The following is a 22,879-nucleotide window of genomic DNA, read 5'->3' on the forward strand; positions in this document are numbered from 1 at the left end:
TACTTAAAAACTTAAATATATTGACTATTTTTAAATGAAAATATAATAAATATATACTACAAATTAAGTTAACAATTTGTAAGGTTAATAAGTGCCTGATCACGATAATGCGTACGCGACGCATAACTGCTGCCGCTTAAACGCGCGCTTGACTCATTCATCGCCGCTCTTGCGCTCCCGCTCTCTACCAATCTCGCCCCCTCTCCCACTCGCACCCTATCAATATGCCATTTGTAGACCCCTCATCGTCGCACCATATACGCGCCATATCTCCAACCATGCCGCCCCAAAACCGATTTTCAGTTTTTGACCTTCAAGGTTCCTTCACGGCGCGTCCGCAAGCGAACGCGAGCGAGAGTGTTCAAACGCGAGAGAGAGAGCGCCTCGCAGTCGCGGTCGGCGCCAGCAGCGCGGCAGCAGCGGCAGCGAAAAGTGAGCAGCAATCGGCGAGTGAATTTAATTTCGTAAAAAACGTTCCGAGCGTTTGGACGCGTGCAGCGGACGAAAATAAAACACGGCGAGAGCGAGAATCGTGTGTGTGGACACTCAAAGACTCAACTGAAAAACCAACTCGAAACGGTTGCACTGCAAATGCCAAAGTAGTAAGGCCCAAAGTAAACGCGTGTGTGCATATAGAATACGAAAATTGTAAACGATTTTTTTTTGCCGTGTGAGTGCAAGCGCATACGATCGAAGAAAAACAAGCCAGAGCAGAAAAAAAAGAACCGAAAACCGAAAAAAGGTAGAGGGGAAAGAAAACAAGAAGAAAAACACCAAAATAATAATGGATCGGGAGCTGAACGGGGCGATGAAGAGCGTGTCCATAAATAGCGCCCAACTGAATGGTCACAATAACGGTGGCGGGCTAGATGAAACGGACCGTGTGGGCGTGGCACAGGGGGCGGCACTGAGTGCAACAGAGAAAATAACAACAACGACGGCGGCCGCTGCAGCGGCGGCAGCTACAAAATCAGCGACAGCGGCCACATATGCAACCACAGCGACAGCCACAACCACAAAACTTACAACTCACAGCCCGCAGCAAATTGCACTCTTATCCGCTGCAGAGAAAAGTAAGATGGTGCACGAGTTATGTCAGCAGCTGCTTCTAACGGACGAACAGGTGCAGGAGCTGTGCTACCGCATCCTGCACGAGCTGCGACGCGGCCTGGCCAAGGATACGCATCCGAAGGCGAATGTCAAGTGCTTCGTAACGTATGTGCAGGATCTGCCCAATGGCAATGAGCGTGGCAAGTTCCTGGCCTTGGATCTGGGTGGCACCAACTTCCGTGTGCTGCTCATCCATCTGCAGGAGAACAACGATTTCCAAATGGAGTCCCGCATCTATGCCATACCGCAGCACATTATGATTGGTTCGGGTACCCAGCTCTTCGATCACATCGCCGAGTGTCTGTCCAACTTTATGGCCGAGCACAATGTGTACAAGGAGCGTTTGCCACTCGGTTTCACCTTCTCGTTCCCGCTACGCCAGCTGGGTCTGACCAAGGGCCTGCTGGAGACATGGACCAAGGGCTTCAATTGTGCCGGTGTCGTCAACGAGGATGTTGTCCAGCTTCTAAAGGATGCCATTGCCCGACGTGGCGATGTGCAGATCGATGTGTGCGCCATTCTGAATGACACCACTGGCACGCTGATGAGCTGCGCCTGGAAGAATCACAACTGCAAGATCGGTCTGATTGTCGGCACCGGTGCCAATGCCTGCTATATGGAGCGGGTGGAGGAGGCCGAGCTCTTCGCCGCCGAAGATCCGCGCAAGAAGCATGTCCTGATCAACACGGAATGGGGTGCATTCGGTGACAATGGCGCCCTGGACTTTGTGCGCACCGAATTCGATCGGGACATCGATGTGCACAGCATCAATCCGGGCAAGCAGACGTTCGAGAAGATGATATCCGGCATGTATATGGGCGAGCTGGTGCGTCTGGTGCTGGTGAAGATGACCCAGGCGGGCATACTGTTCAATGGACAGGATTCCGAAGTGCTGAACACCCGCGGTCTGTTCTTTACCAAGTATGTGAGCGAAATCGAAGCGGACGAGCCGGGTAACTTCACCAATTGCCGCCTGGTGCTGGAGGAGCTCGGCCTGACCAATGCCACCGATGGGGACTGCGCCAATGTGCGGTACATCTGCGAGTGCGTCTCGAAACGGGCTGCCCACCTGGTGTCCGCCGGCATTGCCACGCTGATCAACAAAATGGACGAGCCAACGGTGACGGTGGGCGTCGATGGCAGTGTGTACCGCTTCCATCCCAAGTTCCATAACCTGATGGTCGAGAAGATCTCGCAGCTGATCAAGCCGGGCATCACCTTCGATCTGATGCTGTCCGAGGACGGTTCCGGTCGTGGAGCGGCCCTGGTGGCGGCCGTCGCCTGTCGCGAGGACATACTCAATGGCAAGAAGTAGAGCTGGAGCAGTAGGAGCTGGAGCAGAAACCATGAAGGAGGATCCGCTGGAGCAGTCCTAAGAGATACAGCAACACACCCACACAACCAACAAACAAACTGCAGAGCAAATGAGAAACACCTAGTAAACGGCCACGGTGGCGTATGCGTAATAATTACAGCAGAGCCACGCTAACCCACAAAAGCCCTATAGCCAAAATATATGAAAAACAAAAAAAACGAAGCTGCCACGACGAAATGTTATCGAAAAGCCCACGAAAAAACCTCTATATGCATATGTAGGGCATTTGCGAGTTGGCGCGACTTGGCTTTAGTATTTTAATTAGGCAAAAAAAACCAGGTTTTTAACTAAAAACACAAGCGTAACAGAAAACCTCCACTTAGAGACAGAAGATCTGTGGCATTCTATCTCTTTCTTTCCTAGTTAAAGAAAAATAACAAAAAAAAGAAAAAACACAACAACTAAACACTAAACACTATGCTTAATGATTATGGATCGATTTTCGATTTTTGTTGAAAATTTGTTATGCTATTATATATATATATATTTTACAAGAAAACATAATATACACACACTAAAAAACATAATGTATATGTTTGCGTATATATAGTACAATTTGTGAAACGAATTTCTGTTCGATTTCGATTGAGACAACAAATTTTTTTTTTGGTAATTCCCTGCCTAAAAAAGCCCCTGAAAACCCTGAAAGCCCCAAAAAAGAAAAAAACGGAGATACTTAAGAGCAAGTGAGAGAAGAAACTGTTATACTACTGTGCTACAAGCATTCTAGCATATCCTCCAGGACAACGGAAAGAGAAACTGTAAAATCGCACATTGTTAAAGCAAAAACGAAAAGCAACAAAAAACAAGCCGCTAAAGAAGAGACAGACACAGAGGGATAGAAGGAAGAGAGGAAGAGAGATTGAGAGGGAGAGAGAGAGAGAGAGGAATACTAGGTAATGCTACTGTGTCCTTTCTGTAATTGTAAATGTTTATATAGAACCTATTACGAAGCGTTATATGATAATACTGCATACATATATATTTACATATATATATATATAAATATAAATATGATATATTTAGCCACTATATTACTGATTTTTTTTTTTTGTAATGTATTGCTTGTCTTTGTTTAGTGAATTTGTTTGTTGTTAACACTTAAGCAGGTAAACTCTAAACAAAAATAAACTGTTTTTTTTTCCTTTTGATATAGAAACGCACTTTGTGAGCTATTATTTATGTAATTGTACATTTGACCTAGTTTAGTGTTTAGTTCTTATCTTAGTTTCTAAATGTCGTCGAAGAAGCCAGCAATACAACCAATATATCCCCCCACCCCACACACCCCCCTAAAAAACAAACCCAACCCACGGAGCCCTTAATTATATTTAATTATTGTCTACGAACAACAAAACGAAGAGAATGCGAGAAGCAGAAGGCAACTATGCGAAATGGAAAGCAAATAAAATTTGTTCTTAATTCATACACACGTAATTGTTACTTATTTCCCCCCCACCAATTCATTGGTTTTCCAAGCTGATTTGATATTTTCCAGATTGATTTCATCTGTTTTCCACATGATTATCTGTATCATTTCACCATTTTTGCAGCTGCTGGCCGGCATGCTCAGGCAACTAAAAAAAACTTAAACAATTCACAATCGCAGGCAAAACGAAGTAAACATTTTTTTTGGTCTAATACTAAGCGATGGATGAGCCTAACCTAAGAGATATGTTATAAAGATTGTGGGTGGAGCGAACCAGTGTTTCTATTTTTCAAGAAAAAGCTAAACAAAGAAATAAGAAAAATGTAATATAAAGTTAGCCCATGTTAAAAAAGTGAAAACTAATTAAAAGCTCTCGTTATCAAAAGGCGATTCAAACACACAAATTACTAAGAACTACAAACACAAATCGAAGGCTTGGCGATGGAGATGAGATGAATTTAGTAAATGATATAAACAAATGGAATGTTTGGCGACAGTGAAGCGAAAATAAAAGCGATTGAAGCAAACAACCAGAGAAGAAAATCAAAACGTGAAACGTGTTCTTTTGGGTCGAAACTAACGGTACCTGTTTATTTAAAACTTTATTCTTGTTTTATTGCCATTGTTGCTGCAGACCAAAATTATACATCATCAAAGGCAATAACAATCAGTCAGCACTTAGCTAGCTCAATTTTGTTATTTATATTACGCGAATACCCTACGCCAAATGCGGGCACTTGGATTTTGGCAGCTGTTTTGCGTCGAACTAAAAAATAGGGAATTCTTCTTGTTTTATTTAGCTTTTAAAGTTATGGGATATTTTTGCATAGAGAGAAAATTTTTTTTATATTTATTGCAAAATAATGCATTTTATCATTTTTGGATATTTTGCTGGCAATTACTAAAGATGCACTTAACATTCCCGAGCTAAAAATAGTGCATATGGCGTATCCCCGTTCCCATTAGAGGGTATTTCCAGCGTCGCAATCAGCCGCTGCACTTGAGACTTACGTACTTCGGTTTCGCCGCTTTTGTAGTCCATTTTAAATTGAATCATTTGCAGTCGGTTTTTCGTTTGACGCATTTGAATTACAAGTGCCGCGATCCAAAGCAGACAAAAGGCATGATTGAGCCATTGATCGCCCCAAAAGGGGAGGGCTGGATTACGGGGGCGGGGCCGGGCGGAGCGGTACGACTGATGAGACGGCGGTTAAGCAAGCGTTCGATAAACACCAAAGTCGCTTCACAAAAGCTGATTGATTCGCTGTAGGGGGGGGAAAAAAAAAAGTGTTTATTTTTTTATTTGCTATTATAAAACCTCAACAGAGCTCGAGTTCCGCGAAAGTTGTTTATAGAATTTGAAACGAAAACGATTCTCGTGAAACTGCGAGTGAGAAAACGAGAAGGCGATACGCTGCAATCTCAGCCAAGTGGAGATCACGTTTTACTGCGGCACAAACCCAATTTAAATATCTTGAATGCAAATTTCCACTTTTAAATGCTGAAAGCAATTTCAGCTCGTCGTCCGCGTTGGGAATCCCAATTTGGAGATACCCTTTGGGTATTAACCCGAACAAAAGTGTCATGATTACACAAAGAAAATACATATATATTTTTACCACAATTTCCATTTGAAACATATTGTTGAATCACATGCAACAAATGAATTAGTAACGATATATTGCATACTTTTAAGCACCTTCTTGGTGATGATTGCAACCTTCTTTTTCAGCATTCAAAACAGAATTTGAATAATGATATGGTTACTCAAAATGGATTCTGTTAATATTTATTGTTACACCTTTTTGAGGGGAACAGCTATTAAGTATACAGTCGTTAATCTTAGTCGAGGAAAAACTCATTTCCGATCCCTTTTATTTATAGCTTTTCAGTTACGAGTGCACTTGAAATCGCATTGCAGTCACCTTAACCCGCCCCAAACAGTATTGCAACCTCACTTGGCCCCACTTAACACCTTATGCCCTTGATTGTGGCATTTCCAGCCCCTGAAAGCCACCCAGCTACTCTTATCTGCCGCCACTTGCGGCTTATCAGCAGCTCACGCCCTCTCTATGCAATCGCAGTGCATCATCAGTGATAAGGTTGTCACTCTTCTGGAAACGCCGATTGACGACATGCCCACCTCAGCGGTATTATTCGTTTTTGTTTCACGTTGTTGTGATTTTCAGCAAAAGAAGTGCAGAAACTTCTCGCGTACAACGCTGCGTATGCGCAATTTGATATCTCGAAGGCAATCGTTTGTTTAAGTTAGTACTTCGTGGCCTTAAATTCCCATTCTACTCTGTTTCATGCAAAGTTTTTGGCTAACGTTGCGTATGCGCAATTTCTATTGCTTTCTATTGCTTTTCGTCCATTCAGTTTCCTTTATTCAAGTGCTTAATGTACCTTTTCAGATCTTTCACCCCGAAAATCTTTTCCTCCCAAAGAAAGTCCTATAGCACAGAAGTTCAATAATTTATCAAAACATCGCGTATACGTCACCGAGCCCCCGAATCAGGTGGGCGTTGACCACGCCCCAGCGCAAAGTAGCAGCCGAGTCCTACGTCAGTTGAGAATGATTTATCATTGGGCGATTGGCGAGACAACAAAATTCTTTTCAACATTTCTTTTTTAAGAGCTCTGACAGCTTTTTGTTGTTGCCTCGCATATTCGCGTTAATTTCGCGGCAATTTTAGAAAATATGCTTAGTATTTTCGGTGTGCCAGGCACTTTATGTATGTATACATATACATATGTATTGAGCATATTTTGTTGATAAAATACATAGTTTCAGTGCGGCGTGAGCTAGAGCATCGAAAACCAAATACGCAATAATCAAAAGAAATAGAAAAACGTTGCTGAAATTGGCGGCTTGCAAATTTGCTCACTTAATCTGTAACGATCGCTGGCTCTTTCGCACACTCGCTGCACCGTTCCCACCTTTTTTTTTTGTTTTGTATTGTGGTTATGCAAATGCTAAAAAGCATTTCAAACGACAGCAAAATGCAATTTTCGAAAGTGTGAAATGGAAATGCAAAAGCGAATGGCGAATGGCGAAAAACAAAGGCAACAATCATGTGAGTGTCAAACAACAACAATTGCGTCTCGCGTCTATGTAAACATATTCAATATTGTATTCGCAGTGTTCTACGTTTGATTTTTTCTTTTATGAAATTCTTTTTTTTTTTACAATTTACAGGAGAGCACAGTGCGTTTGTTAAGTTTTGTGGCCCGATTGCAGTCAGTGATTTAAAACATATTTAATTATATATTATGTTATAGGTATGTATATAATGACTTTAAAGCAGTGTGACCTTGCTTCTGTGTTTAAATAACGACATCATATGCGTACCATGGTCACACTTTTAAACCAATTCTATAAGTACTTAATGAGTAAACGAAAGTTCGTTGATTTTGATTAATTCGAGTGCTGCGCAAATATTTATCCCATATTTGCCTTCGTTCGTGATTTGTGAATGAAGCTTTCACTTGCGGATATCGAATGTAAACTGAAACCAGTTCAGCCACATGCAATTCACCTATAATCATAGTAGCAACATCAACTGACAGGAAAGCGCACTGCAATGGGAAAGTTAGCAGGGTGAAAAGGGGTGGTCAGTTTTCCCGGAAAACTAATTACCCACTTGGCAATTTAAAGCTATGGAAATCCGATCGGCATCAATTACATAAATGCAACATGAAAAAGAGATAAACTGAAGACAATCAGTTTCATTTCTGGTTTGACATCCTTTGACATTCTCTGGCTATATCTCTGATATCAAATCTTATCGTTTTTCATCGTGATAAAACCTTTGATTCCGCACTCGGTAGCTTTGACTAGACAATTGCGATATTTTACAATTGTCCCGATATCAAATAATAGCTTGAAAAGTCACTGAAAAGTCAAGACAATGTTTTAAGTTTATATTTGCACCTCTATCTTATAAGCTATCAATATAATAAGATATATAATTCAAACTTTGGAGCCCAGTGTACAAAAAGTACTGCACTTATCCAGCAATAAAAAGATAACTTATACAACTTTTCAAGTAAATTCACCATTGGGTTCGACATTCAAAGACCAACAACACAATCATAAATAATCCATGGATGGTTGCCGTCATTTCCTTTGGCGATCTTGTTTTATTGCCGTTGTATTCAGCGGATAATTGGGGTTATTAGTTTATAACTCTTTTGTTTTCCGCGCCATGAAAATTATTTGGTTTGCCTAATTGTCGAGGTTTTTTTTTGTTTTTGCTTTTGTTTTTAGCTGCTGAATACTTTTGAGTGCCGGTGTCTGCGATGATCGGTGTTCGTGTGCCTTGCTGGGAACTTTAGACAATTAATTTGCGGACAATTTGCTTTAATTACATTTCAATTTAACTGAAAATACAACTAATTGTCACTAAACAAAAAGGTCAGAAAAAAGTGAGTAATTAAAACAACAAGGAAAGTACAACAACAACATAAAAAAGGCAGCGTCAATAAGATGAACTTAATTGAGTGATATAATACGGGTAATTAAGATAAAGATTACATGGGAAAGCAGATTATTAATCACAGGATTGTCACACAGTCATTTTGAATGCACTTAAAAGCCGTAAAATAACCGAGCGACAACTTTTAATAATAATAAATCCAGATTATTTTAAGAAACTTGCACAACAGAACCCCACCAACCTTTAACAAAAAACAGGCAATTATCATAAACTATAATAAAAGTCATTTGAGCTAATCTACAAAAAACAATTGGTCTACCTGTGCGCTTTTAGAAATTGTCTCACATATACTCGTATTTCTACTCTATCCTCAAGTTAACTGAACTCAAACTCGCCGTAGGCCAAACCATAAATATGTAATGGAAAATCTTCAGTTGTGCCATGGAATTGATAGTGCAAAAAAGGGTTTTTATTGTTTACAATAATGCTGGGAATGCTGGGAACTTGTCTTGGGATTCGTAATTAGAACAGCTGACCGCATCCGGATTTCAAGGGCTCTACGGCGGTCAAGAATACAGAATGTAACGTCGTAGTGGCCAAGGTCAGAAGCGGTACAGTTGCCTCCGGCGAGACCTTACGATGGTCAGGGCCACTCAGTGGATGATGATGTAAGTGAATAATGATTGAATGAAAGTGCGACGACTCGCTACGTCTCTAATCGCTAAACGAGCCCAAATGCAAACCAATTGAGCGATTCTCTCGGCGGAACGAACCGCCAGAAACTGACTTCTGGAGGGTAGTACGCCTATAGATGCGGGTAGTACGGGTACTAGGGGTACTAGGGGTACTAGGGGTACTTTGGTACTACGTATATTCTCGTCTCAATTAATGGAGAACCGTCTGTTCTGTTGAGGAACTTGCTGGGCATACAAATTTATTTGATCCAGACACTTGAGTCAATTGCCAGACGGAGAAGCACGAGACTTTGGTTAGCAGTTCTCTCGAATTTGTTTGTTCAGCGAAATGATCTATTAATGAAAGGAATTGATGATGTGGCAAATTGAAAGGCATAGTTGAAAAGGCGCAGATGATTGAAGCGAAAATAATGCTCGAACTTGTATTTATATAATCGCTGCTTAAGTTGTTCGACAATGATGAATAAGAATTATGATGAGATGACATGATTAAGATTTAGCTGTTGTGCCCTTAACCTATTATTATGACTAGAATAGGAGGTTCGGCAAACTGTGTTTTTGAAAACCATGGACTATGACGCTTAAATGGCCAATGGAGTATCGATTATTAACATAAATTGTTGTTTATGGCAGAGGGGGAATTCGAAGCCAATAAATCGCTATTCTGTGGGATCGATCGTGTGCGAAATGTGGGTGGTTGATTGGACGTGTGGGGGGTATAAATTAAACACCTTTCTGGGGCGCTATAAACAATAACAACAGAATTGAGAGCTGGCAAAAAACAAATCGGTGCAAAAACAAAAACAAAAAGCACACACAAATAACACTAACAATAGCGGCAAACGTAAACAACAACTGGCCAATTTGAGTGCAAATGGAACACACACAGGTCGGCTGATAACCGCAGAGAATGTCAGTGAGACAACATGGAATAGATCACGTTTCTGCATTTCTCGGGCATTTATGCGGGCCAAGCAAGCACCCTACACTCCGAATCCGAACCGGTCGCCAACGTCCACTTCCCCTCCCGAAAGCCAATACCCTGGAAATGGCCTGTGGTTTCGAAACTTACGCGGATCGTATATCTATACTTCTTGGAACACCCAGTGATAAGGTCCAGGAATATAGTCACATATATAAGGCAAATACCTTTTCCCTGAACAAGGTGCAATTTGTAGAGTAAACTATTGCATTGAAAATCGTAGGGTTCTGTAACATGGTTGCAAAGCGCCACCTATGGGATGCATGCGCAAGCGGCTTTGCACTTTGTAGCTTCTATCTACCCCCACTTATTACCTTTTGAACTCTCAATCAGAAAGCTAAAACCGCTGACAAGTTATGATATGAAAGCTTGCGATTTCGCCGAGTTAGCTATTCTATCCCATTATTATGGTATTATTAATTGCCCGTTTGCGCAATGACTTCGATTGCAGGTGACTAAGCAGACGACTGTGACCCATGCTGGCACTTTGAACCGAACTACACCCCCTAGATTGGTTCATTCATTCATTTGCCAACAAAACACGGTGCACTTGGTCCCAGTCATTTAGCAACTATTCAGCCAGGGCCGTACATATGTACATACATACATACATACATACATACTATGATAATTACCTGAAAAATGTACGGGTATGTTAGCAAACGAAAACAAACAAAACGAATGCAATTTGATCTCGAACTGGATCTTGTTGTCTTCCGCTATTCAATTGCCGTAAAACGCAATTCAAATGCGATTGCATAAGAATCGGATGGAAATCGAGAGATGTATTGGGATTATATTGACTGGGTAAGGAATATTCTGGCATGCGAATTTAATTGGCTATACCATATATACATGTTTTGTATGTGTACTGCAGCGTTATGATAGGAATTGAGTTTTTCCCCGCGTATAATATGATTTATATATTAAATAATAGCAGGTCAAGTGGCACAGCAATCTGCGGATTTAGTCAAATATTAGCAAATATATGTGGTAAACACAAGCGAATTTTTCGTTATTTGTTTACGATTATAAACAATAAACATATTTATGATCGGTCATATGGAATAAAACCGCACAAAACTCGACAATGGAATTTGTGCGAATTTTTTCCTATCCGGCACTGGATGAAAGTGGGCATTTAGAGGGACTGAACCACTAGGTGGTCCCATGTCAAGCACATTGGCAGTGTAATTAGAATCGTTTGCCGAACCTCAAATTGATAAGCCCACACACATCAAATAAACACCCCAATGGCAATGGATCCAAGAGGAGGAGCGAATACTCTTGATCGATATCGTTCGGGAGGTTAATGGAAGGTTAAAGCTATGATTACGTTGGTAGCATCATTATATTATAACTGCATAACTGAAGCAATGTACATACCACTATGAAACTTGGCAACTACGTTAATAAAACTATAAATAAGTCACGGAAATCTGATTAAACTTAAGAGCGTTTCCCCCTTGTGAGAACCCAAGTTCCAAAAGTAACCAGTTATAAATACGCAGTAATCGTTGCTCCCCAAGTGGAAGATATATTTTTCCAAGTTTTATATAGATTGCGAGGCAAAAGATCATTAATGTTAGTTTTGTTCATGCCCCCACTTGACTGATAAGCGAATTCAAATGGTAATGCTTTGCTCAACAAGTTTCTGCGCCGTATGCCTTATGTTTGGACCCGAATGAATGGACATCTAGAGTTTATTTTTATTGATTGGCGCTGTAGAAAATCGGTCCCTTTGATTAATAGCGAAAATTTACTATGTACTTCGCGTGCGACTAAAGTCTTAACCATAATGGCATTTTATTGAACGAGTTAGTTGACTCATATATTATATGATTACGTTTTAGATGGGGTTGATTCATACGAAAACTTGACTTGTAACTGATGATGATGAAATAGTGCGCACCATCTTAAGATAATCCTCTTTTTGCCAGTTACTCGTAAAGTAAATGGGTATGCTCGATTCGTTGAATAGTATGCTACGTGTCAAAATACAATACACTTGATTAGGGTAGCCATGTCTGTCCGGATTTCTGTCCGTCCGTATGATATTGTGATACTACTATCGGATATAAGACACTGTCGCAACTCCAGTTGCTACGTAATAGGTTTTCCCAAAAAAAACTTTGTATTTATCTACCCTTCTCGAAACATTGTGGTGCTGAAAGATCAAGCTGTTCGATAAAGTCAGTTCACCTCAATCGACGTGATTCCCGATCGAGTCCGATAGACGAAAGTAAAAGTGCAAAAGCCAGTTCGGCGATAATACGCCCCCAGAGCCCCAAAGTTGATAAGCATGATGTTATATGGAACCAAATGTAGTAAATTTCCCCTATTGTCAAGCAGTAATTAATTCATGTTTGCTATTTTATTCTCTGTAGTACTATCTCATTCGTTATATATAAATCTGTTTTTTTTTTTTTTTTTTTTGTTGGCAGTGTGTGGATTTACTATTTTGGGCCCGGAATTGATAAAACCAAAGTTTCAGGGAGGGGGGTCTTATGTGCGATTGATTGGCTCCGAAATTATTGGCATTCTGCCTGTGAAGTACCTCCATCGCATATTCCTTCACGGAACTCTTATCAATTTGCAAAATACATACATATACAACAAATAGAAACCGAGGTATAGAAAAATCGGCGCCACTGCATTAATCAATCGTTTGTCAAGAACTTTCCCTATCGAAAGGAATGCGATTGTTTTTTTTGCCCCCACTATCCGATAAGATCTACGTTCCAGACTCCGGATGTGGCAGTATTTTACGGGCCTCCAGTGCAAAAAGAAATGCGATTGGCGTTCGATAGTAGCGAGATAATACCGCTAACCTTCGGATCTTGAACACCCTGGTGGGGTTATAATGCGTTATTCTGGGGATCGCATTCCTAAGGTTCGACCAAAGTTAGCAGTTAAAGCGTTTTTTATTGATCACCCAAACGATAACTAAAGTCATACGATGCAGTGATAGCTTCATTCATATGACATCAGCGGTTAAATGCATCGTATCGGGTATTTATTTGCCAACGGTAACGGTAAGCCATATAAAAAACTCTCTCCCTAACGGTAAACGTAAGATGGTATCGGGTAATAATTTGTTTGGCTACAACAACGGTAAAAAAACTATCGCTAACGGGTTTTGGTTTGACAGCGATAACGGTAGACGCCAGCTGTTTTTGCGTGCGTGGAAAAGTTTGGCCGCTTCGCCGTCGATAGCAATCAATATCAATAATGGCACCTAACAAAGGGCCAGGCGACAGATACGCGGAGATACGCAGTTTTACTGCGACTGGTTATTCTTTTGGCTCGTTAATGGCTAATCAATGGAAGTTGTTCAAATATGCAATCAGCGGACATAACCTCAAAGGGCAAGCTCAAACACGCCCACGCGACAAAGTACACAGAGAGTGAGAGAGAGAGAATGACAGGGAAGCGTCAAAGAAAGAGGGGAAGAGATTAGCGGAGAGAGTGTGGGAGAAATGGGCAAAATGGTAGGACAAAAAGTGTGTCAGTGGGCATACACACACACACACACACACACACACACAGACACACATAGCCGCGCCGAATCCTCTCGCAACAACAAATTGCGTGGGAGTGGCAACGGAACAAGTTGATAGAATGAAAAACCGGGAGCGATTGTGTAATCTAGAAAATAGTATAGGGTCCAGTCCACTACGTATAACCCATGAGCATATGTACATATGTACATACTCATATGCATATGCCCGCGTATGGTAATCAAGGCGAACTTATCAAAGTCAGCGCCACGAAATTGCTACAAGGCACACGCCGTAATTGTTTTTGTTGCTCGCTGGTCTTCTAGACCTTTGTGTGCGTTTGAGTTTTGCCCTTGAGTTTGTCCTTTTTGAGCAGAAGCGGCGGCGTCGACAGAGGCTTTTGTTATATGCAGCGGCGGCGCATGTAAACTGGTTTTGGTATAACAGTTTGGCCGGAGTGCCGGACTCTGCCAGAGCGAAATGAGATTAAGAGAGAGCGCGCGAGAGAGCGGGCCCACACCGACGCACCAACACACATGCGCAGGCCGGCGACGAGCCTCCTACGCGAGTGTGTGTGTGTGTGAGTGCTGCACGTGTTGCCGAACACAGAAAACACGATAAAAAAAACAAAGAAAGAACGCAATAGTCGGCTGCCACGACCTTGAGATACCCGCCACACCAGATATGTTGCCTAGCTTAAGGCGTGCGATTATCGAATAATGTTTAATATATATTTTCAACCTAACTTCCGCATGTTAATTGGAAAATATAGTGTGGCAATAGCCAGTTATTCGAAGTGCTGCCGTGAAAATATATTGTAGCACACTTTCTAGCACATAAAATACACTTAACTGCATTATTTTAGTAACTTTTTAGCACCATTGAATGCACTTCCATTCGAGCTGTCGAGTATACCTGCCACCGCACCTCGACTAATGGGTATGAAGCCACCATGACCCCACCACCACGTGAACCGTTTGGGGCACCAATTCCAGTTCCCCGTCGAGATGATGATGCAAGTGCTTCTAATTATAGCCAGCCAATTTCGTACGCCTGCGCGATGTCCTGGCGAAAGGTTAACTTAAGGTGAAATGGCCACAGGTTGCTGCCCACGCACACACAGACAGCCCACGTGTTTGCATGTACTTACATAAGATGGTCATGCATATGTAATGGTGCTGAACTGAATGAAATAAAATAGGGTCACTAATCAGGTGTACGGGGTTACAAAAACTAAAATACTGTGCACTTTTATATAAGTTGGGAAGTTGTCCGATTATTGTGTTAAGTATATATCATTTTTACAAACATTTGCATTCGCATTGCTTATGTTGTCAATAAGCTGACTTTTTAAATTTAACGGCTAGCCTATGAAAACGAAGTGGCAACGTCGTTTGCTCTTACAAAACAATAGTGGCATCACTTGTTAGTATTTTTTTGCAGGATGCTTGGCATTTTTAGCCACAAGGCGGCTAGCCGCACTGGCCGGCGATAAAATACCGAATGCAAAGCTCGCCAAACTATCGATAGTGTCGGTGGAGCGACAACAACAATATGTCTGATGTTCGAAATCAACGCAAATATTGTTTATCCCCCAGTTAATAAAATACAGGCCGCACAATGACAACCGACGAGAGCATAATGGAGGAGATGCTGGGTGAGTCAAGTTGACATTCCGGCCACCGGAACTTGCATAATCTAGCGCATTTTTCCGGCATCTCGGCCAACGCAGAGAGAGCAACAAATCCGGCACAGAAAATCGACGAACTGGGCGTGCAAATGTTCTGCATTGTGGTCAAAAGTAACGCCCAATTGGTCCACAAGGCGCAGGAGATGATTGTGGCCAAGGTGCGCTCCACAAACGTGACGGAAGCAACGCGTGCAATTTCGGTAAATGACTACATTTTGCACTTTTCACCCCATTTGCTCACAGCTACCCCTCCCCCCACCCACAACCACCTAACGGTAAAGGGATAAACCGCACGCACACACACACCGCTGCACAGTGGGCCGTAAAGTTGACGAAAAGCGCACAAATACGAACAACCACACACACACACACGCACTTTTGTGGCTGCGCTCGAATTAGCAACAAAAATGTTCTTATCTATTGTTAACAATTGCTATCGAAATGCGTTCGTATGGCCAACTGGTTGCAAAAACAGCTAAAACAACATGCAACAGTTAGCGGTATTTGCATCCTTAGAAGCCCTCAACTTCCAATATGTAAATTAACTAGCTTTATTGCCCATTTGCTTAATATTATTATTGTTTTTGTTGTAGTTTTTACCGTGCACTTGTCAGCTTTCTTTATCTCTTATCTTTGGTTTGTCACGACTTTTCTTGTTTTATTTTCCGAGTAAAAATCAGGCTCTGATTATCAATGTTTTGACCAAACATAAATACATATATACTTGTACTTTTCTTCTTCACTTAAATAAGCAAAAAATGACATCCCTATACTAGGGAAATCTCATTAAAACATGCGTAGTTCAACAATAAAACCCATTTATCTGTTTCAGCTGCTGGAAGAGTGCATGACGCAGTGCGGCGACGACTTCCAGGACGAGGCGTCAAAATTCCGCTTCCTCAACGAACTGATACGCCTGGTGTCGAAGAAGTACAAGGGCGCCGAGACGCCGCACGAGGTGAAGCAGCGGATCATGGAGTGCCTCCTTCTGTGGACAACGGAGTTCCCGCAGCGCCAGAAGATTCGCGATGCCTACGACATGCTGCGCAAGGAGGGGGACATCGAGCACAGCGTCACGGAGGCGGCGGTGGCCAAACGGGAGAGTGTCCTGGGCACCATTGACGAGGCCATGTTCGCCAAGCTGATCAAGAGCAATAATCCCGAGAACTTCAAGCGGGCCAATCTTCTGCTGCAGTATCGGATGGCGCAGGAGGCGCGTCGCAACGATCTGCTGGCCCAGCATCGTTTGGTGCTTTGCGAGGTGCAGGAGACGATGCAGTTGCTCAATCAGATGCTGGACACCTACGATCCCTCCAACGAGGACGTCAACGAAACGCTGCACGAGCTGTACAAGAGCTGCAAGAAGCACAAGCCCATCTTCCAGCATCTGCCACAGCTGCTGGACGACTCGGATGCGCAGCTCGTAGGTGGGTGTGGTTTATCATAAATGGTTCTCCATTCAGCTCTTTATATAACTCCCTCCATTCGCAGCTGACACTCTGGATGCCAATGGCGCTCTACTAGCCACCATGCAGCGCTACAAGCATCTGGTGCCTTCGCCCACAAATATTACCGCTCCTGCCGTGCCCACGAGTGCTCTAACATCCGCTAGCTCTGCGAAGCCCGCGTCCAGCTTGGCCACAGCGACCAGCACTAGCTCCAACAACGCCCAGTTGCTGAACGAACTGCTTGGGGATCTGCTGATCAGTGGAAGCAACGAAGCAGCCACTTCAGCCACCGCAAGTCAACCGAATACCGCCAGCAGTAGTTCCGATACCGCGGCCACCGCGTCGAATCCGCTGGCCGATTTAAGTGACATCTTTAGCAGCGCTCTGGCCGAAAGCGACGCGAAGCAGAACCAACCATTCCAGAATGCCACCATTCTGCTGGAGCCGCAGGTCATTAGTCAGGGAACCGCAAACGAGGCTCTGGCAAATGGCAACGAAGGCAGCGCTAGCAAAGTGCCGGAAACAATCAGAAAGATGCCGCAAATCGATATGCTCAGCGAGGAGCTATTCCAGCAGATCCTGCCCACCCAGGATCGGATGCCCAGCTTTAAGCGGGATCCCGAGAAGATCACGCTTAACGACTTAGCTCGCGAACGAATGCATGTAAAGGCGCCAGAGGAGCAACCGACTGCTAATGATCCAGCTTCCGCATCTTCTTCTGCTCCTGCTCCTGCTGATGCCATAGACGATGTTCCTTTACTCAGCGATGATGTGGAAAAGAAGGATGAAGCCGTGGTGGCTCCAGTGACAGTTGTACCGCCGGCCAAGCCGCTAAGCGAGATCAACGTGGAACTGGACAACATACAGGCCACCGGAGAGCAGCGCATCGTTCTCGACGACGACGACATGCAGCTCAGTCTGAACTTCACCAGCGATCGGCCCGGCCATCGTGTGTCGGTGATTGTGATATCGGCTCAGAACAAGAGTCGCCAGCCAGTGCACGACTTTCAGTTTGAGGCCAGCGTGAAGAAGGTGAGCGAGTCAGCTGTCGAATATCGAATGGTCAAGACTAACAAGCTTTCCTTTTATTTTGCAGCCATGCAAGGTGCGCCTGCTGCCGCCGACGGACAGCCAGATGCCGCCCCACAAGCCCTTCCGCCCGGCCACGCCCATCAACCAGGTGATGCTACTCCTGAATCCGACGGGCAAGGCCGTGGACGTGACCTGCATCGTGGGCTACAAGCTGGGCGACGATCCGGATCCCATCAAGGAATCGATTGTGGCCAAAGGCATCGACTATGTGGACTAGAATAACCCGGCAAACAGCATTTCCCGCTCCCGTCCACGGAAAGCCCATCTGGAAATTGAAAAGGGGGGCAAACCAAATAAAAAACAGTCAATTTTTCCACATCTATGTTGTGCACCCGTATCTAAAAGAAACTTTTTGTTTTCAATTTATGTATTGTATGTATATTTACGCCCGTAAGATTTTTATTCAAATTGCATTTTGCATACAAACGATTTAGTCGTAATATAATTATGTATCAAAGGTTTATAAATTATGAAAAAGTCGCTACAAAAGCCAAGCGCTCATTTTCAGAGGTATTCTCATTACTCTGTTGAATTGTGGGTGTTGTTTTTATTTTGTTGATGCTTCAGTTCTGGTTGCTGTGTTGCCTATACGGAGTCATCGCTACTATCCCTACTTGCTACTGCCCTCAAAAAATGCCAAATTACTTGTTCCTTGCGGATTGTCTCGCTGGGTTGGCGGTTTGTGTGGGACGACCGATCTCCAGTGTTCGTTGTAAGTCTGAAATACTTGCTGATTTTACTGTGTTAAGATAGCAACAGCATTGCTGGCAGTTTTTCAAATATAACTCTTGACACTATGAATTACATTTTCATTTATCCAATTGGAAACGTAAACTAAACAAAAACTTTGAGCTTAACGAAGGGTAGAAACTAAAATCCCTGATGCTTAATAAATATTTGAATTGGTGGCTATTCACTTTAGTATTTAAATGCCATTAATTGTGTGTGGATTTTATCCAGCTAATTATTAGAATGACTGAATTATTGGGACCTTGGTAGATCAATCATTCAGCAGCTGTACAGCTGTTTGGGAAACCCACAGGAAAATCAGCCAAAACGCCGCCCAACGGGAGACAATCAACTTAGCAGGAAACTGTCGATGCTGACGCGTTGGTCACAAAGCTTACGATTTGCCTAGATTCTAGCGGCGGCTAGCAACTACTACAACTACTACTATTTGCCCACGATCTCGTCCTTGAAGGACAGGGCAGTGATGGCCTTGGTGTGACCGGTATAGTCCCTGATGGGACTCTTCGTTTGCAGCTTCCACAGCCGTGCAATGCCGTCGGATGAGGCGGTGAACAGCCACTTGGAATCGGCACTAAAAGCGGCATCCCACACCCAGTAGTTCTCGATGCACAGCTCGCGCCATTTGGTGAAGTCGTCCGTCTTCCAAATGCCCACCGTACCATCGCCTGAGGTCGTTAGCAGGAGCCTGGAATCCGGGCTAAATTTGCAGCGCAGTATGTAGCGAGAGTGTGCCGGAATTTTCTTGGTCGGCCGCAGCGTGCTCATCTTCTGATCCTGACTGGTCAGTGACCAGATGTAGCAGTTGCCCTTGTTATTGGCCGCCGCCAGGTATCTGCCATCCGGCGAGATGGCCACATCCTGAATGGATGCATCCACCTCAGGCACGATGCGTTCGTGTCGCTCCGACTTGACGTCCCACAGAAAGACGCTGCCATTCTGCGAGCCCATGGCGATTTCCACCTGATTGGGATGCAAACAGGCGGCATTTACCGGCGCCTCACAATCGAAGACGCGGGAGCAGTGGGGCGGTGCGGCGATCATGTCCCAGATCCTAACGTGATGATCCTCGCCGGCGGTGAACATCCAGTTGCCGTCCTCCTGGAAGCCCAGTCGCGTCACATTCTTCTGCACGCCATCGAAATTGATCACCGGTGCGGTGCAGTTGGACTCCAGGTCGTACAGCCGGATGCACTGGTATCCGCACGCCGCCAGACGCGTCTTATCCGGAGTCCTGTCCAGCGCATTCACTTGCTGCAAGATACATAAGCTATGTTGATTGACCGGCCATTAACAACATGCACAATTAAGGGTAATCCCACCGAAGTCTCCACGAATCTCATCGTCTTTATGCAGTTGCCCGTGTGCGCCTGCCACACCTTTATTGTGTGGTCATAGCCGCCGGTGGCCAGGATCAGCTGCTGTTGGTCCCCCATCCTGTGTTCACGGATTAATTGACAATTTCCGCTTTTTTCTCCGGCTATGTTTTCATTTGGCCGAACCTATCGGTCCATGGGTCCTCGATAGCCGCTTATCGCGCTTATCGATAAGTTGCGCGGTGTTGGTAAGCGCGAAAGTATTCCTATTGGAACACAACAAAAAACATAAAAACGCTTTCAAAAAACAATGTTTTCTAAAAAGTTTGCTTATCAGTCTCAAATTTACACCATAATTTTTAGTTTACATGAAGATATCTTCTACACATAATGTTTCTCTTTAAAAAACATATTGTTTTTCCAAATCACGTAGATAACCAGAAATCGACCACGCAAAATAACACATGCTTCGGATATTGGAAAAAAATGTTTATTGGTTGAATAACTTAGCATCTGGGACTAGTCCGGAACCAGCGTAACGTACAGGGATTGGGGTTGAGTGGAGTGAGCGATGGTGGTGGCCATCTACTGCTGGGCGGCAGCGGCGGCGGGAGCAGTTTCCGCTGCCATGCGGTTGGCATCCTCCGGTTTCATGGCGGGGAACAGCAGAACCTCCTAAAAATAAACGAAGGCAGATTGAGCAAATGATTTGAATAACTTCACTTAATGCCAAGCCGCAGACCCACCTTGATGTTGTTGGAGTCCGTGAGGAACATGGCCAGGCGATCGATGCCCATGCCGAAACCGCCAGTGGGCGGCAGTCCGTACTCAAGGGACGTGCAGAAGTTCTCGTCGACCAGCTGGGCCTCGTCATCTCCGGCCGCCTTATCGCTGGCCTGCTGCTCGAAACGCTCGCGCTGCACAACCGGATCGTTCAACTCGGTGTAGGCGTTGCAGATCTCTTTCTTGGCCACGAACAGCTCGAAACGCTCCGTCAGGCCGGGAATACTGCGATGGTATTTGGCCAGCGGCGACATGATCTGCGGATGCTCGCAGATGAACGTCGGATTCACGCAAAACTCCTCAATGAACTCGCCGACGAGCTTGTCCAGCAAGCGGGCGGTGGTGCGCGGAGCGGGGCACTCGACCTGGTGCTTGGCGCACAACTGGGACAGGAACTGATTTGTCTCCGGCGAATTGAAGGTATCGGCCGCCGGGAACTTCACCTGCAGCTTCTCCTCCAGCGTTTTGATCATGGATACGCGCTTGAATGGCGGCGTAAAGTCCAGTTCTTGCTCAGGTCCCTCGGGACCCTCCGGATGATAGGTGATCTTGTAGGAGCCACGGATCGCCTTCACCATTCCCGAGACCAACTGCTCGGTGATGTCCATAATGTCGGCGTAGTCGGCATACGCCATGTAGAACTCGCACGTGGTGAATTCGGGATTGTGGGTGAGGTCGATGCCCTCGTTACGGAACTGCCGTCCGATCTCGTACACGCGATCGAGTCCACCTACCACCAGCATCTTGTGGTACAGCTCGGGTGCAATGCGCATGAACAGGTCCATCTTTAGGTCATTGTGATGCGTCACAAAGGGCTTGGCAGTGGCACCACCGGCTATCATGTTCATCATGGGCGTCTCGATCTCCAGGAAACCCAGACGATCCAGGAACTGGCGAACGTACGATATGATCTGCGAAATAAGGGGAGTAGTACGTGGTAAGTGTTTCAGCCTCAACTGCTGAAATCATTTCATACCTTGGCACGGATCTGGAAGTTCTCGCGCACTTTGTTGTTGAGAATGAGATCGAGGTAGCGCTGGCGATAGCGCGTCTCCTTGTCCTTCAAGCCGAAATGCAGATGGGGCAGCATGTGTAGACACGGCGACAGCAGCTTGATCTCGCTGGGCATCACGGACAGTTCACCCTTCTTGGTCTTGCCGGGATGTCCGATCACGCCGATGATGTCGCCACGTCGCAGCTTGGCGGTATCGGTCTCGAAATCCGCCTCCGACTTGTAAGACTTGGCGCTGGCCATCACCTGCACCTTGACACCCTCGCCGCGCAGATCGTAGAAGATGAGCTTGGCGCCCGACTCGCGGATGGCATGCACACGGCCAGCCACACTCAGTTTCACATTCTCCAGCGTCTCGCCCTCCTTCAAGCTAGTCTCATACTTGGCAATGAAGTCCTCCAGCGAGCTGCTCACATGGAACTTGTGTGGATAGGGATCCGTTTCGGGCGTACGCTTCAGCTCCTGGACGGCAGCGGAGCGCAGCTTAAAGTACTCATTGGGCGAGATCTCCTCCTCCTCGGCGGCGCTGCTCTTCTTCTTGCCAGCAGCTCCTTCGGGAGCCGGTGCAGCGGCCGCCTTTTCGGCCTTCTCCTTGGCCTTTTGCTCGGCCTTCAGGCGACGCTTTAGCTCACTGCGAATGAAGAGGAACGTTTGGGTATTAGCAGGCAATGGAGGTACTACCACAAGGCTGTTATAACCACGGATTATATACGAATATCCATGCAGTTGTGACAGCCTGGCCAACGGTGCGTATGAGTAACCCACAGTTTGGTCTGCTTGCTTGGCTGCAATTGCGATGCGCTCACGTGGAAACCGGCGGCCAGTGGCCGAATTCCGACGTATCTGCATCGAGGCCACGCCCCCTGCACGGTTCTTAGGGCGCAGCGAGCGAACATTGTTATTTTAAGCAGCGTATTTCATCAGCGAGCGGCACACATGCAACATAAATAATGCGAACTGGAACGTTGCCGCTTCGCCCTAACCTCAAATGGGCAGCTACGTTGGCCGGACTGAAACGTTTGTGGCAAATGGACGCGCTCTGGAGCCGGTTGCACTTACTTCTTGGACAGTTCTCCACTTGCAGCGGCCATGCTGATGCGGTTACGTTGTTCGCTGGTTAATCCGGGGATCTCAGAAGCGGCGGAAACCCAAACGAAATGCGAATGCGAAAGCGCCACAAAAGTAAAAAGTACACGGCCAGCGCTGCCAGATGCGCTCAAAACGTTGCATTCGCTTTGCCGCACCAGGTGGTAACACTGGC

At 44.9% G+C, this 22,879-nt stretch overlaps 4 protein-coding genes across 6 annotated transcripts; 2 read left to right on the forward strand and 2 right to left on the reverse strand.

Annotated features, from left to right (window-relative positions):
- Positions 1–458: 458 nt before the first annotated feature.
- On the forward strand, positions 459–3,915 carry LOC120455517 (hexokinase type 2). Its single transcript, XM_039641790.2, has one exon. It carries the CDS (start codon positions 785–787, stop codon positions 2,423–2,425), a length of 1,641 nt encoding a protein of 546 aa, XP_039497724.1. The 5' UTR covers positions 459–784; the 3' UTR covers positions 2,426–3,915.
- An 11,112-nt stretch (positions 3,916–15,027) lies between these two features.
- LOC120455221 (ADP-ribosylation factor-binding protein GGA2) lies at positions 15,028–18,261 on the forward strand. 2 transcript variants are annotated; one of them, XM_039641191.2, is made up of 5 exons: positions 15,028–15,187; positions 15,263–15,420; positions 16,053–16,647; positions 16,712–17,700; positions 17,765–18,261. In XM_039641191.2, exons 1-5 carry the CDS (start codon positions 15,151–15,153, stop codon positions 17,975–17,977), a joined length of 1,992 nt encoding a protein of 663 aa, XP_039497125.1. In that variant the 5' UTR covers positions 15,028–15,150; the 3' UTR covers positions 17,978–18,261. The 2 variants fall into 2 exon arrangements, with proteins under 2 accessions (XP_039497125.1, XP_039497126.1); XM_039641192.2 differs by lacking the exon at positions 15,263–15,420 and having other exon boundaries at positions 15,049–15,187.
- On the reverse strand, positions 18,110–20,042 carry LOC120455223 (protein LST8 homolog). Its single transcript, XM_039641195.1, has 2 exons — positions 19,830–20,042; positions 18,110–19,761 (listed from the first exon to the last, which is right to left on the reverse strand). Exons 1-2 carry the CDS (start codon positions 19,941–19,943, stop codon positions 18,934–18,936), a joined length of 942 nt encoding a protein of 313 aa, XP_039497129.1. The 5' UTR covers positions 19,944–20,042; the 3' UTR covers positions 18,110–18,933.
- Positions 20,043–20,297: 255 nt separating this feature from the next.
- Positions 20,298–22,834, reverse strand: LOC120455222 (lysine--tRNA ligase). 2 transcript variants are annotated; one of them, XM_039641194.1, is made up of 4 exons: positions 22,678–22,834; positions 21,583–22,249; positions 20,570–21,517; positions 20,298–20,498 (listed from the first exon to the last, which is right to left on the reverse strand). In XM_039641194.1, the coding sequence occupies exons 1-4, from the start codon at positions 22,707–22,709 to the stop codon at positions 20,409–20,411; spliced, it is 1,737 nt and encodes a 578-aa protein (XP_039497128.1). In that variant the 5' UTR covers positions 22,710–22,834; the 3' UTR covers positions 20,298–20,408. The 2 variants fall into 2 exon arrangements, with proteins under 2 accessions (XP_039497128.1, XP_039497127.1); XM_039641193.2 differs by lacking the exon at positions 22,678–22,834 and adding an exon at positions 22,384–22,561.
- Between the last annotated feature and the right edge of the window lie 45 nt (positions 22,835–22,879).

This window comes from Drosophila santomea, chromosome X (genome assembly GCF_016746245.2).
Source record: "Drosophila santomea strain STO CAGO 1482 chromosome X, Prin_Dsan_1.1, whole genome shotgun sequence".
In the NCBI taxonomy this organism is placed as follows: Eukaryota; Metazoa; Arthropoda; class Insecta; order Diptera; family Drosophilidae; genus Drosophila; species Drosophila santomea.

Excerpts from the sequence above, each read along its gene's own strand:
- LOC120455517 (XM_039641790.2), top strand. The coding sequence starts at position 785 with ATGGATCGGGAGCTGAACGGGGCGATGAAGAGCGTGTCCATAAATAGC.
- LOC120455222 (XM_039641193.2), bottom strand. The coding sequence starts at position 22,514 with ATGTTCGCTCGCTGCGCCCTAAGAACCGTGCAGGGGGCGTGGCCTCGA. Across the intron at positions 22,250-22,383 it reads CCAAGCAAGCAGACCAAACT|TGAGCTAAAGCGTCGCCTGA; the intron begins GTGGGTTACTCA and ends CTTCATTCGCAG. Across the intron at positions 20,499-20,569 it reads CGGACTCCAACAACATCAAG|GAGGTTCTGCTGTTCCCCGC; the intron begins GTGGGTCTGCGG and ends GTTTATTTTTAG.
- LOC120455223 (XM_039641195.1), bottom strand. The coding sequence starts at position 19,943 with ATGGGGGACCAACAGCAGCTGATCCTGGCCACCGGCGGCTATGACCAC. Across the intron at positions 19,762-19,829 it reads TGAGATTCGTGGAGACTTCG|CAAGTGAATGCGCTGGACAG; the intron begins GTGGGATTACCC and ends TGTATCTTGCAG.
- LOC120455221 (XM_039641191.2), top strand. The coding sequence starts at position 15,151 with ATGACAACCGACGAGAGCATAATGGAGGAGATGCTGG. Across the intron at positions 15,421-16,052 it reads AAGCAACGCGTGCAATTTCG|CTGCTGGAAGAGTGCATGAC; the intron begins GTAAATGACTAC and ends TATCTGTTTCAG. Across the intron at positions 17,701-17,764 it reads TTGAGGCCAGCGTGAAGAAG|CCATGCAAGGTGCGCCTGCT; the intron begins GTGAGCGAGTCA and ends TTTATTTTGCAG.